The sequence below is a fragment of the Gymnoscopelus microlampas genome (assembly GCF_963454915.1).
Source record: "Gymnoscopelus microlampas genome assembly, chromosome: 21".
Classification (NCBI taxonomy): Eukaryota; Metazoa; Chordata; class Actinopteri; order Myctophiformes; family Myctophidae; genus Gymnoscopelus; species Gymnoscopelus microlampas.
Window position 1 is genome coordinate 27,268,874 of NC_139958.1, and position 12,892 is coordinate 27,281,765.

The 12,892-nt window shown below is 37.9% G+C and overlaps 2 protein-coding genes across 3 annotated transcripts; one reads left to right on the forward strand and one right to left on the reverse strand.

The window, feature by feature from the left end:
• The first annotated feature begins 342 nt into the window (after positions 1 to 342).
• Positions 343 to 7,450, forward strand: LOC311038234 (ubiquitin-conjugating enzyme E2 G1-like). 2 transcript variants are annotated; one of them, XM_084047627.1, is made up of 6 exons: positions 343 to 604; positions 1,828 to 1,930; positions 2,093 to 2,190; positions 3,384 to 3,562; positions 4,114 to 4,220; positions 5,676 to 7,450. In XM_084047627.1, exons 1-5 carry the CDS (start codon positions 562 to 564, stop codon positions 4,198 to 4,200), a joined length of 510 nt encoding a protein of 169 aa, XP_083903753.1. In that variant the 5' UTR covers positions 343 to 561; the 3' UTR covers positions 4,201 to 4,220; positions 5,676 to 7,450. The 2 variants fall into 2 exon arrangements, with proteins under 2 accessions (XP_083903753.1, XP_083903754.1); XM_084047628.1 differs by having other exon boundaries at positions 5,680 to 7,450.
• A 403-nt stretch (positions 7,451 to 7,853) lies between these two features.
• Positions 7,854 to 11,886, reverse strand: arpc3 (actin related protein 2/3 complex, subunit 3). Its single transcript, XM_084047626.1, has 7 exons — positions 11,788 to 11,886; positions 11,386 to 11,485; positions 10,829 to 10,905; positions 10,128 to 10,196; positions 9,376 to 9,502; positions 8,892 to 8,986; positions 7,854 to 8,193 (listed from the first exon to the last, which is right to left on the reverse strand). The coding sequence occupies exons 1-7, from the start codon at positions 11,791 to 11,793 to the stop codon at positions 8,131 to 8,133; spliced, it is 537 nt and encodes a 178-aa protein (XP_083903752.1). The 5' UTR covers positions 11,794 to 11,886; the 3' UTR covers positions 7,854 to 8,130.
• Between the last annotated feature and the right edge of the window lie 1,006 nt (positions 11,887 to 12,892).

Here is a 12,892-nt window from a genome sequence, read left to right on the forward strand (position 1 = left end):
ATTTCTTAGTGTCATCACTTCCAATTTCACTTGTTTAATCTATATCCTGATTGAGTTCTCTATCCTGATTGGATAAAATTGGAAATGAAACTGAAACAAAAATGCATGTTCTGTTTTATAAAGAGCTGGAGACTCCTTTTACTGAACAAACACTCTATAGCAATGAGTACTATCAGAATATAGAGCTATTTAACACTTATTTTAACCAAAGAAAATCACTTACCTACCCTACCTTTAAAGTACCTGGCCTTTCCTTGTTCAATGTACTCCTTGGCAACCAACCCGGAAGCACAGCGTGAAGGTGCGCATGCGCGCTGTGTAAATTCCAGGCAGCTTGTGGTGCTCTAGTAGAGAACACTGTTAACCTCGTTTCTGGTAATTTGAGTTGTTTGCACAGATTACACGTCCCTCCCGGCAGCCACCAGCCAACCCTTAACAACAGGCCTGCAACAAACGTGGTCCACAGCACTGCGGATATATAGTAACGTTTAGCTGTTTAGTTGAACTGGATCATCAGTCACTTATTGAAACACGCTGCTAGAGAGATCACACAATAATAACATGACTGAACAATCATCACTGTTACTTCGTAAACAACTTTCAGGTAAAAGTTCTATTCGCTAAATAAAGTGTTAATTTTGGACAACAGCTGTGATGTCATTGTTGTTGTTTTCTGGAATACGTAGATCCTTAATAATGAACTATATATGCGAACATAAATGTTGATGCTAAATGTTTGTTAGCAATCGTTGCTGGTAGTGTTCAATGGTAAAGTAACTAAGTGCATTTACTCAAGTAATGTACTTAAGTACAAAATGGAGGTATTTCCAATTGTCAATACTTTTACTGCTCTACTTTGCAGATATACATCGTGATTATAAAACATACATTAACCACTTTAGTCCTGTTTTATACACAGGCCAGGTTATTTGAAAATAGCAGATCTAGATCTGCTATTTTCAAACATTTCAAATATTACTTTTGGTACTTTAAGTATACTTTGATGCCAATACTTATGTACTTTTACTCCAAGTAACATTTTGAACACAGGCCTTTTACGTGTAACAGTATTTCTACGTGGTATTGCTACTTTTATTTAAGTGAAATGTCTGAGTTACTTCTTCCACCACTGGTAGTATTTCAGCACTCCCATCTGTCCATTAATGATGTTTAAAGGGCAGCTCAGAGTCAGAGATCCTTTAGATTAGAAGACGCAGAGAACACACTCATCAACTCATCATCAACAATGTGATGTCAGATTGGAAAGTGCAGCAATGAATGAGAATAAGATTGTTTAGTTTTTTCAGTTGTTTAGGTCAAACTCCTGCATAGCATGGTCAATTTTAGGGCTAGCCGATTGATGGACAAAAATCAAATATCAGGATTTGTTTTTAAAGAAATGGGCAGTGGTGGAAGAAGTACTCCGATATTTTACTTAAGTAAAAGTAGCAGTACCACAATATAAAAATACTCTGTTATAAGTAAAAGGCCTGTGTTAAAAACGTTACTAGAATAAAAGTACAAAAGTATTGGCATCAAAATATACTTTAAGTACCAAAAGTATAACTACTAAAATACTTGGAAAATAGCCGATCTACAAGCTCACAACGCGACATGTTGTGAGCTTGTAGATCGGCTATTTTTTGTACTTAGTTACTTTCCACCACTGGAAATGACCATCTATATTGCGATGGTAATAAAAAAAAAAGGATTAGACGATCGGATGTCTTATCATCACACAACATTACAATTATTATAATATCTCAAATCCTTGAGAATATCTAGGATTTATGGGCAATAAATCCTAATCCAAGTGTTATGTTCCAGAGTTGAACAAGAACCCTGTGGAGGGCTTCTCTGCTGGTCTCATAGACGATGACGACATCTACCAGTGGGAAGTGGTCATCATTGGTCCACAAGACACACTGTTGTGAGTTGATATTACATTAAATGGCTGTGATATATTTAGCCATGGTTCACATGACGCTCGTCTGTCATGACAGTCATGTTTCAGGGCTGTGCTATATTATGCTATTTCACTGACACTGCTTGCTCTGGTCCTTGGTCACTGTGACATTTCTCTCATTTGCAGTGAGGGAGGTTTCTTCAAAGCAAACCTGATCTTCCCCCATGACTACCCTTTGAGACCTCCCAAGATGAAGTTCATCACAGAAATCTGGCATCCCAATGGTAAACCCTATCCTTCATTACATGACAAAATATGTTATTAGGCTAGTAATGGTTACATTAATTAAGACAGCCCACACGTAGCTCCCATTAATTAATTTGTTAATAATGTTTATTATCCACATCCACTAGTTACATTTCAAGCGGTATGCTCTTCCTCACACTAAGTCTAATAAAACATAAATGTGAAATAAACCTGTAACTTGACAGGAATACACTGAAGTCTCAATCTGATCAGGTAATTAACCAGGTTTAATATGATCGTATGGTAGCATACATTACACAGAGACAGTCAGGTGTCAGCAGTCTATGTGAGATATATAGTGGTTTACAGCTCCTATGGTTGGGTATCAAGCAAGTAAACTGGATTTATGCTCACTTATTCTGAACATGTTTCATATGTGTTCTGGGACATATCCTGAAAACTAGTGGCTAGATTGCCTTGAAATGCACTCTGCAGTGTGTGGGTCGTCCTAATCATAACCTCTCTTGTGGCCAAAGATTTCATGAACACATTTTCTCTGCCTAGAAAGTAACTGACTACAGATGTATAATAGTCAGTATATCCAGGCAGAGCAATGTGGACTAAAGTTTGGACTGATTTGACTACTGATCAGTGGTGTAAAGTAACTAATTACAATTACCCAAGTACTGTACTTAAGTCAAATTTTAAGGTACTTTCACTTTACTGGAGTATTTCCAGTATACACTATACTTTTACTTCTACTCCACTACACCTCTGAGGAAAATATTGTACTTTTACTCCACTACAATGATTTGAAAACTTAATTTCCTAGTTACTTTGCAGATATAAATTATTAAATTATAAAACATACATTAACCACTTTAGCCCTATTTTATACTACAAGCTCACAACACGACGCATCGCGACGCGTTGTGAGCTTGTATATCTGCTATTTTCAAACATTTTAGTACTTTTACTTTTGGTACTTTAAGTACATTTGGATGCCAAATTTGTTTTATTCCTGACTTTTACGTGTAACAGAGTACTTCAACATTGCAGTATTGATGCTTTTACTTAAGTAAAACATTTGAGTACTTTTTTCACCACTGAAAGTCAGTATATCTAGGCAGAGCAATGTGGACTAAAGTTTGGACTGATTTGACTACTGATGCATATCAGAACATCAGAAATCCTAGTGCATGTCTTGATTTTTCATTTTGCTTGCTACCAGTGGCAAAGAATGGCGATGTATGCATCTCAATTCTGCATGAGCCTGGAGAGGACAAGTATGGCTATGAGAAACCAGAGGAGCGTTGGCTGCCAATCCACACAGTGGAGACCATCATGATCAGCGTTATATCCATGTTGGCAGACCCCAACGATGAATCTCCTGCCAATGTAGATGCAGCTGTAAGTGCCTTTTTATGGTTTTGCTTTTGGATATTTCTATGCTGGGATTGGTCCTGATGTCAAATGTAAAATATCTGCAATTAAAACACGATCACCTGATTCAAACACCTATTAATTCAGTTGCATTGGGAACTATACTTGATATAAAGTGGATTATAAACTATATTTAAAAAAAGCATTATTATTATACTATAATTGATGGCACTTTTATGAAGTTTGGTCAAAATAGATGTGTCGTCACTGTCGGGCAGAAGCTTTGTATCTCCATTTTTCATCTGTTTTTCATGTTTCTTCATAAATTAATGCCCCTTTCTATACTTGTATATTAGTGTTGCATTAAATTAGCTAAAATGGCAGATCTACAAGCTCACATGTTGTGATGTGTTGGGAACTTGTAGATTTTTAAAAACATTTAGCCTATAATGCCATTCCCTTTTATAGGGACCCCAGGTTGAAAGCCGTTAAGTTCGTCTTGTGGGTTTTAGACATATTTAGCCTATGAAAAGTGCTTGTGATGAAATATTTTTTGTTTTTTGTGCTCTGCTTTGCAGAAAGAATGGAGGAAGGATCCCAAGGGGGAGTTCAAGAAGAAAGTTGCACGCTGTGTACGGAAAAGTCAGGAGATGGCTTTTGACTAGGTTTTCTAATTGACTTGGGAGTGAGTACCACCACTTGTCAGGGGATTTGTGTTGACTGCTGACTGATGTTCCTGTGAGTTCAGGGTGTTCCACAAGGGAGTACAGGGTCTAGCTGGGTGGAAATGGTAGCCAGTTGAAAACCGGGGTGGGAAAGTATGAAGGTTGGGTGGAAGGGCCCAGGGGTCTTCCATAATGGCTGTATTCTAGCAGGCAATCTTAGCCAAATTATTACCAAGTCTTATTCAACTTTGAGCAGCTTAGATGGAAGGTGAAGGCCTATTAGGGTACAGTAGCTTATAGCAATAAGCAAATATTGTAAAGCCCCATTTCCATTTTGGTCCACTGTGTTCTGTTGTAGTGGGAAAACAAATGTTTTAACCAGCATAAAAAATTAGACCTGGTAAATCATTTGACTGTGTCTTTGAGCTCTATTCTGTACAAGTATGACTGATGAGACACACGGAACATTAATGTTACAAACACAAGTGAGTGAATGTTTGATTAGACAGACAAATATATATTGGATATGTGACAGGCACACACAAACAAGCAATGTGTAACAGTTGATCTTTCATTTGAAATTAGTTGGATGCAAGGTTCCTTGTGTCAGTAGGACGATCAGAGTCAAGATGAAGCTCACGAGAAAGGGCAGTAAATAAGTAGCTGTCTGGAAATGTTTAAATACTCTGCTATTCAGCCAGCATGCTTGTGGAACACCCTGTGTGAGTTGCAAAGGGATGAGTATGAATTTGCATGATCTGTAAATTGTGTAAGATTATCTTTGTAAGATTATCTTTTTTATCTACAGTATGTGGTAACTTTTAAATGGTAAATACAATGTAGTACAACTTGCACTGCTGAGCTACAAGTTACCTAGAATGTCTTGGTAATTTGAGTGGGTGATATTATGTTGTGATCTGGCTTCAGTCAGTCCACATTTTATTCAACAGTGCCTTGACAAGACAGAGCGAAGTGGACATTATGGATATTGTGTCTGTGGCAGTAGCCAAGGATGCAGCATTACCCTTATAACCGTCACTCCCAGGAAGTACAAACGGTGACAGACGATAAACTCACAAGATTATGATCACAAAACTGTTCTCCAAATTACAGGAAGGAAGAATTGCCATGAATTCACAAAGAAAATTCAAATAGTTTGTTTCTTTTATTTCATTGTTTTGCCTGGTGAAAGTGGATTGCAGACTACACACAATGCACACAACCTGTCAAAGCAAATCATGAGGCACTGTTTATTGGCAATGTACCTTCATCATATTACCCACCCCTACGTGAACTCATGAGGGTGAATTTTGCTTTAGAACTACATCAATATTTGGCATTGTATTAATCATAAATACTTGGATAATGGTAATTTCAGTATTACCGTATGCAGGCTTTCTGAATATGTAACCAACCATGTTTCTGTGATCAGATCATAATTGCATGGCATTGATGTTTGTTTTGTTTTTCCCCAGATAGGAATTGAAGGGGACTGAAGTAGTGGTTGCACTGAAAGCTCAACCGTTGAATAATAAGATTGCTGGGCAGAACTCAGGTTCCTGTTGAGCAATGTTTCTATATGTAGATTCTTACCTTTTGAACAAGCTTACAGTATATGGTCCAGTATAGCAACAAATGAGTTGTTTTTCCCCCAATTTTGTTTTTAGGAATTTTAAAAATGTTGGTATGCAGACAAAACTGTATAATGATAAATACATTGGATGGTGGTGTGATTATGGTGAATTTCTAAACTATTAAAACAATATGTATATGGAATTCTGCAGAGTATACAGTTGTTCTATGGGCTGCTGTGGGTATTTTAATAGTTGCCCCAAGCCTGTGTAATACAGTAAACTGGTAAACCTGACACTTGCAAGAAGGGGCGGCTCATTTAAAGGGTATATCTCGCAGCAAAACAAGACATGATAAAAAAAAATTGCAAATCCTTATATAACAAAGCAGAAATTAATGAGGTGGACTTCTTTACTAAATCACCCATTTATTACATTGAAATTGGAATAAAAAACGTGAAATGAAGAGGTTGGGAGGCACACCATCCAGCGCATCCAAACAAACTTAAGAAACAAAATGTAAAGGTGACTCGTTAGGGTTTCCAAAAACATGTCACTGAATTTCTGAACAAAATCAGCACCAGCCGCCACTGCATGCAACAGCTATCAAACAGGCTCGGCTGCAATTGAGGAGGTTGCCTATAATTTGTCATATGAGCATATTTGTAAAAAGATCTGGAGAAACATATACCCACTTATTCTGCCTAATTGTCTTTTTTTAGTTTACTTTATTTATTGTTTATAAATGTTCTATCTTTTTGAAGATATTTTCATTCAACCTGCCACACTGAGCCATCTACTCCACATATACAGTGTCCTCACTTATGCAATTTCAGGTTTGCAACATTTGTAGCTTTTCAAGAGAGATGGAGAGACAAATAAGTGCTTGGCAGTGAAAGTGTTCCTTCTCATAGGGGGAAAACATCACAAAACTGCCTTAATTTCTCTCCTTGTAAGCAAAAGAGAGTTTATGTGAAACCTGTCCGGATGCTTCCACTTGTTTTTTTTTTAGCTCAATGTATTTTTGAGAAACCAAAAATCAAGCAATTGAGACATGAAGCAGATACTTTTTGTAATACAAGATCTCAGCTCTACAGCAGTATTTTTGTGTATGTAAATATGAAGAATTGTATAGAAACTTAAGTTGCCTGCCTTTGTATTCTCTTGGAGAAGCTCATGTTGTTTTTGCGTTGCACGATACCATTCGGGTGAATGGTCAAGGTCAGTGGGTCCCAAACGGTGTGCCAAGGCACACTGGTGTGCGTGAGACAAGTCGAGGCGTGCCTTGATTTTGTGACACATTTCAATACCTGTATAAAACTAAACAAGGTTATGAATAATTTCATAATTTACTATAACAGCATTCATTTCCTAATAGAGGCGAAATCAATATATACATAAATGAGATCTAAAAATTGCTGCTCCACAAGTGCACAATGTGGCATGTTGACCTTGCACAGCTGCTATTGTCGCTAGTATGAACACAGGCACGCCTTGATATTTTAACGTGCCCATTGGTGTGTTTTAGGCAACACGTTTGAAAACCACTGATCTAGGTGATGTCATGTTACGCTCCTTGTATGGATATTTTTGGTTAAGTCTTTTCGGTGTGCAATGTCAACCATTTAAAAGGCGCATTATTGTTACAAGCAATAAAGCTCTGTGTGGATATTCTTCACACAGAGAATGTGCTGCTCCACAAGTGCACAATGTGGCATGTTGACATTGCACAGCTGCTATTGTCGCTAGTAAGAACACAGGCACGCCTTGATATTGTAACATGCCCATTGGTGTGTTTTAGGCAACACGTTTGAAAACCACTGATCTAGGTGATGTCATGTTACGCTCCTTGTATGGATATTTTTGGTGAAGTCTTTTCGGTGTGCAATGTCAACCATTTAAAAGGTTTGTGCGCATTATTGTTACAAGCAATAAAGCTCTGTGTGGATATTCTTCACTAACATTGTTTGTTACTCATTTGAGTTGTATATCCAAAAGGGACACTACAAACTATGCGTAATTACAGTGCTGCATTAAATTGTACTCATTTTCTTTAGTGTTTATCCACAATCAGTTGAAACAGATGATTATTATGACCAACTTTATTCACTCTTTAAAATGTGAGGCACAGAGGATTAAATAGGACAGATTAATTTCCGATCTCTATGATTGCTTTATTGAATTAAGCAACAGCTCAAAACGGTTTAACAACCATACAAGTTAAGACATACCCTTGGACTTGTATTCAATATAAAAATCACGTTGGCCACACAAACCCAGAAGCACAAAAGAACATAAAAAAAAGCAAAATTCCACCCATCTTAAATGTGCAGAGTACAAAGTGGAGATCATAAGTTCTTTACTGTCCAGGAGCTGACAGACTTTTGTTCATGAACTGCTTCTTGACAAAGCACACCCACCACTGAAAGAAAGAAAGAATCCACAGTTAAAAACAACTTTCAGCCAGACCATTCACTGCATTGGTATTATGTTGAAAGATGTACTGTACAACACAACTATACTTGGAATTTGTACTTGATGTTGAGACTAGCTATTCAATTGTATTCAATTGTATAGTGTTTCATCAATTCAACAGCTGAGCAGATGGATAATGTACACTGTCTATCAATTAGACTATTTCTTCATAAATCATTGATGTAAAGTGCAGTATTTTAGAACCAAACCTTAACTAAAACCCATGTCACTCATTTTTTAAATCGCTCCTTTTACTGTAACCATTGTGTATCTTTTTCCACTTAAGTGCATTAAATTACAATTAATTTGTTGCTACTTCAGTCTACTGTTACCAAGTAGTCTCCCATTGTTGCTGGCATATTTTGGGCTGATACATTTGTTGGACACAAAGCTGGTTAGCTTATGGACAGAAGCAGCCCCGCATTTCATTGTTGTCCATTTTTAAGCACATATAGATCAAATACCTCAGAATGAATTGAACAAAAGATTGAACATGGAACATAGCCTTAGGTAACTGCTATTGGAACAGAGCAAGATATGCACGTTTTTTGACCATCAAAAGACAAATGTAAGCCAATTATACAGTAGAAGAACTATTTGGATGCTTTATTTTATAAATGCTCTGAGTTCCACAATTGATCTCACCTTGCTTGGTTTGTCTGTCTGAGGGTCAAACACACGGTCACAGAGCCTCAAACCAGTCTCTTGGCGGATCTGCTGGAGATACGCCCTCATGGTTTCTGAAACAAGGAAAAAATCCAATGTTGGCATCATTACACACCACACCATGACTGTCAAACTCAACTTTACGTGTGTGCAAAAGACTTGACTATTATATGATAGGATGGGATGGGATGTCACAGCTTCACCCACTCGCTGGAGTAGTAACACTTATTATCAGGTCCCAAAGTTTCTATTTTAAAGAGTAAATTGTCCCAAAATATGAATAAACACTACTTATATATTTGAATTGTTGCCACTAGGATGAAGAACTTATCGAAACAGAACAAATGCACACAAATGCAATTAGGTCTCCAGAGTGTGTTATTTTTCGATAACCACACGTCTCTGAGTTGATTATTGCTACAGTAAAATTTCACTGGCCAGCATGTCAGTGGGTTTTACGTACCCTCCTCCTGCTTGTTTGTAGGCTTGAGATACATGGCATTGAGAGGGAAACCAGGTTCCCCAGGGATGGGAAAGTTAGTTATGCCCAGAGTATACATCTCCTTCTCTCCCTGGCCCCTAGAGCTGCACTGGAAAGATCAAAGCACAGCAATGCATGCGTGAGATCACCAAACAATGAAACTAATAGTTTTTTGTTGTTGTTGTCCATTCAATTAGGCCATTGCATTAACTACCATTTTCTTTATGCCTTGCAGTTTTCTATTCCTAAGCTAAAGGTGAATGCAGTGATTCATAAATCTGCTTTGCACATTAGCCAAATAAGAGGCAATAAGCCATGTCTGAAATTCAAATGTGGTTCATCACAATTGAAGTAAGCAATTATATGCAAAGTATATTGCGTGGGATCACACAACCATTCCAAGTGACAAGGAGGCTAATGAACACTCAAGACCTCAACAATAACCCTCCTATCCACATCCACCAGTTTATTCTGATTGACTATTTTAATTCACTATGCATCAGTCACATTATATTCATTGTACCGATACTTGAATACAGTGTACACATCCCTATTTTGTTTGTTCTGCTACACATAGTAAATATGTTAATTGTGAGGGTAAATTGGACCCAGATGCATTTGGTTCCATTTTTACACACCCTCAGAGTTAAATAAACACTGAGGAACTTATTGTGCTGGAAGTACCATATCCTTAGGCTCATTGTATACTTAAATTGTAATTACTTGTAGTTTACCTTCTGTAGCTTCTTTAGGCATTCAGATATGTACAATGTGACATAGATCAATGTCCTGTCTGCCTCATTCTGAAACAAAAAAACACATTAGTGATTATAATCAAATGAAATATTTTTTCCACTGTGTACATCCTGCAAACTACTACGGTACAGAAACTTGCTTTAAATGCAGTTCCTGTCATGTCTAACTACTACAAAACTATGAGAAGATTGCATTGCTGAGGGCAGAATCAAGTTGAGACATGTGGAGAAACAGAGCAAAAAGCGACACCAAGTGGCAGGGCTAACAGCAATATAGTGAGAATTCATAACATTGTAATGCTAACAGCTATATACAGTAAATGGACTGACAACAGCAGCAGCAGCTGGTAACTACAAGGACTCTGCCCATTTGTATCTGTAAGGGGTAAACAATACTCAGCAAAAGCATTGTGCCTCTTAATGTTTAAAGCGGCTGATGTAGGCCCCAGTCAGTCACTTCCCTAAAACACTTGTCACACCAAGTCACATACAGTGTTCATTTTGACAGCAAATTCTTGATTTAGTTTTAGTCTTTTGAATAACACACCATTTAGTTTTAGTCATATTTTAGTCATCTGAAATTGATTAGTCTTAGTATCAAAACCTTAGTCTTTTAGTCTCAGTCAAAATAATGAACACTGGCCACATACCATGCATTGGCACCAAGATTATTTTCTCACCTTGATTTCATAATTCTTAAAGAAGACATTGGCTTTGAAGTAATAGATAGCCTCATCGATGATATCCGTGTCTTTGGCTGAAACGACAAAACATTGATTGAGTACCAAGAACAACCCTTCCAGGACTTAAAATTACACCTTGAAAACCTGTGATCTGTCCACACACACACACACACACACACACACACACACACACACACACACACACACACACACACACACACACACACACACACACACACACACACACACACACACACACACACACACACACACACACACACACACAGCTGGACCTAAAAACCACAAACTGATGATGGACACATAATACCATATATGGTAATAACAGCAAACTCCTGTGACCTACATCCTTAATTATACACAGAGTACTTGTCATACAATAAATCAGGCCTAATAAGTGCCATATATCAGTGGTAGAATGTGTATAAAACTACCAGGGATGTTCTATTGATCAAGAACGCATTACTTGACAGTGACAGACAGTGGTTTGATCTCTTTCAAGTAGCTGAACAATGAAACGCGGGACAGAAACCTACTTTCTTTGGGGCCAGGTCCCTTGAACTGTGTCTTGAGTGGAAGCATAGCCATGTTCCCAATCATTTTGGTGTCTGCATCCATCAAGCTGGAGTGGTACGCCTGGAACAAATGATCAAATTAACTAACGTTACACACAGCCATCCATTTACAACTCGGCCAGTGTACAAACGTAACCCGTTTAATTGAAGTAACCTGGTTACATTTGTACATCCACAGAGTAAATAGATCATTCGTGCATCCATTTAGTAAGCTAACCAGGATAGCAAAGAGGCTCGAGTCATTTTGCCCACAGTTTATCCACGACCGTTGCCATCATCGACAGTTATAGTTTCAATAAGAATGTTCCTGTCAAATCTCACGGCAAACGATGGTTGTTCAGTTGTTGAGGATCATTTACTCACCGGCATCTTGAATGATAAATACAGAAATGTTTCTGCTGCTCAGCGAAAGAAATGTCTACTCAGTGCTTCCGCCTCTCCTCCGCCCTATGAATGTACAGGAAGTACGAACGTGCAATGCGCTGGAAGAGCCACGGGGCGGCGACATACCCCTGATAACTGTTATTGTTGTTTTTTGTTGTTGTTTGTTTAAACCTTTTTTTTATTGTCAGTTGTTGCAGTATTATATAGCACCACATACATGAACAATAGTGACATTTTGAAACCTTTTGAAACCAAAACAAATTAATTGCAACACAAACTGTAACATAATAACAGCAACAAAGCTATACAAAAAAGAGAGACAACTCAAAATAGTCAACCAAATTATCACACAAATTAGAAATAATAGTAGTTAAACATTAAAGAACGAAGTAAACATTTTCTTGTCAAGGACCCCCAAATTATAATATAAATATATACATTAATACCCCCATCTAAAAATACCAGATTTGTGTTGTTAAAATTATGTATGGGTTTAGAGTGCTCAGTCATGTGTCAAAAAATGTTTCATATGCATATGTTTAAAGGGCGAAGGGCTCGCCACTTTTGGGCTTGTTTTCATAGACCTGGTTGCTTATTTCTCTCACACAACCTAGCAACACTAATGGTGACGTTGCGACATAGCGTTGCGACCTAGCCCTGAAACATGACTGTCATAGTTGCGACCGTGTTGTAGTTCTTTTGACGTTAGCTAAGCTACTGTAACTTCATTAGTGGATCAGCTGTTGGCAACAAGGGGGGGGGGGGGGGTAAGCACCTTTATTTTCAATGTGTACATGTCTGGAGTGTCTACGGGGTATAGTGCTGAAAGTCCCTGTGTCTATGGGGGTGAACCCTACAACTGTCGTAGATTGAAAACGTCAGAATTATAAATACGTCTACGAGAGTTGTATTATTTTTGTAACTCTATGCTAAACCACCCATATATTTACAAGCAACTTTACAGGAAAAACAAGCCCAAAGTCGCTTATAATAAGCATAGATAAGCAGACATGGCAACGTTGTGTCGCTCGCCACCAACGAGTGCACTTGTGTGGACTCTGCCCGACACTCCCACAATGCATTG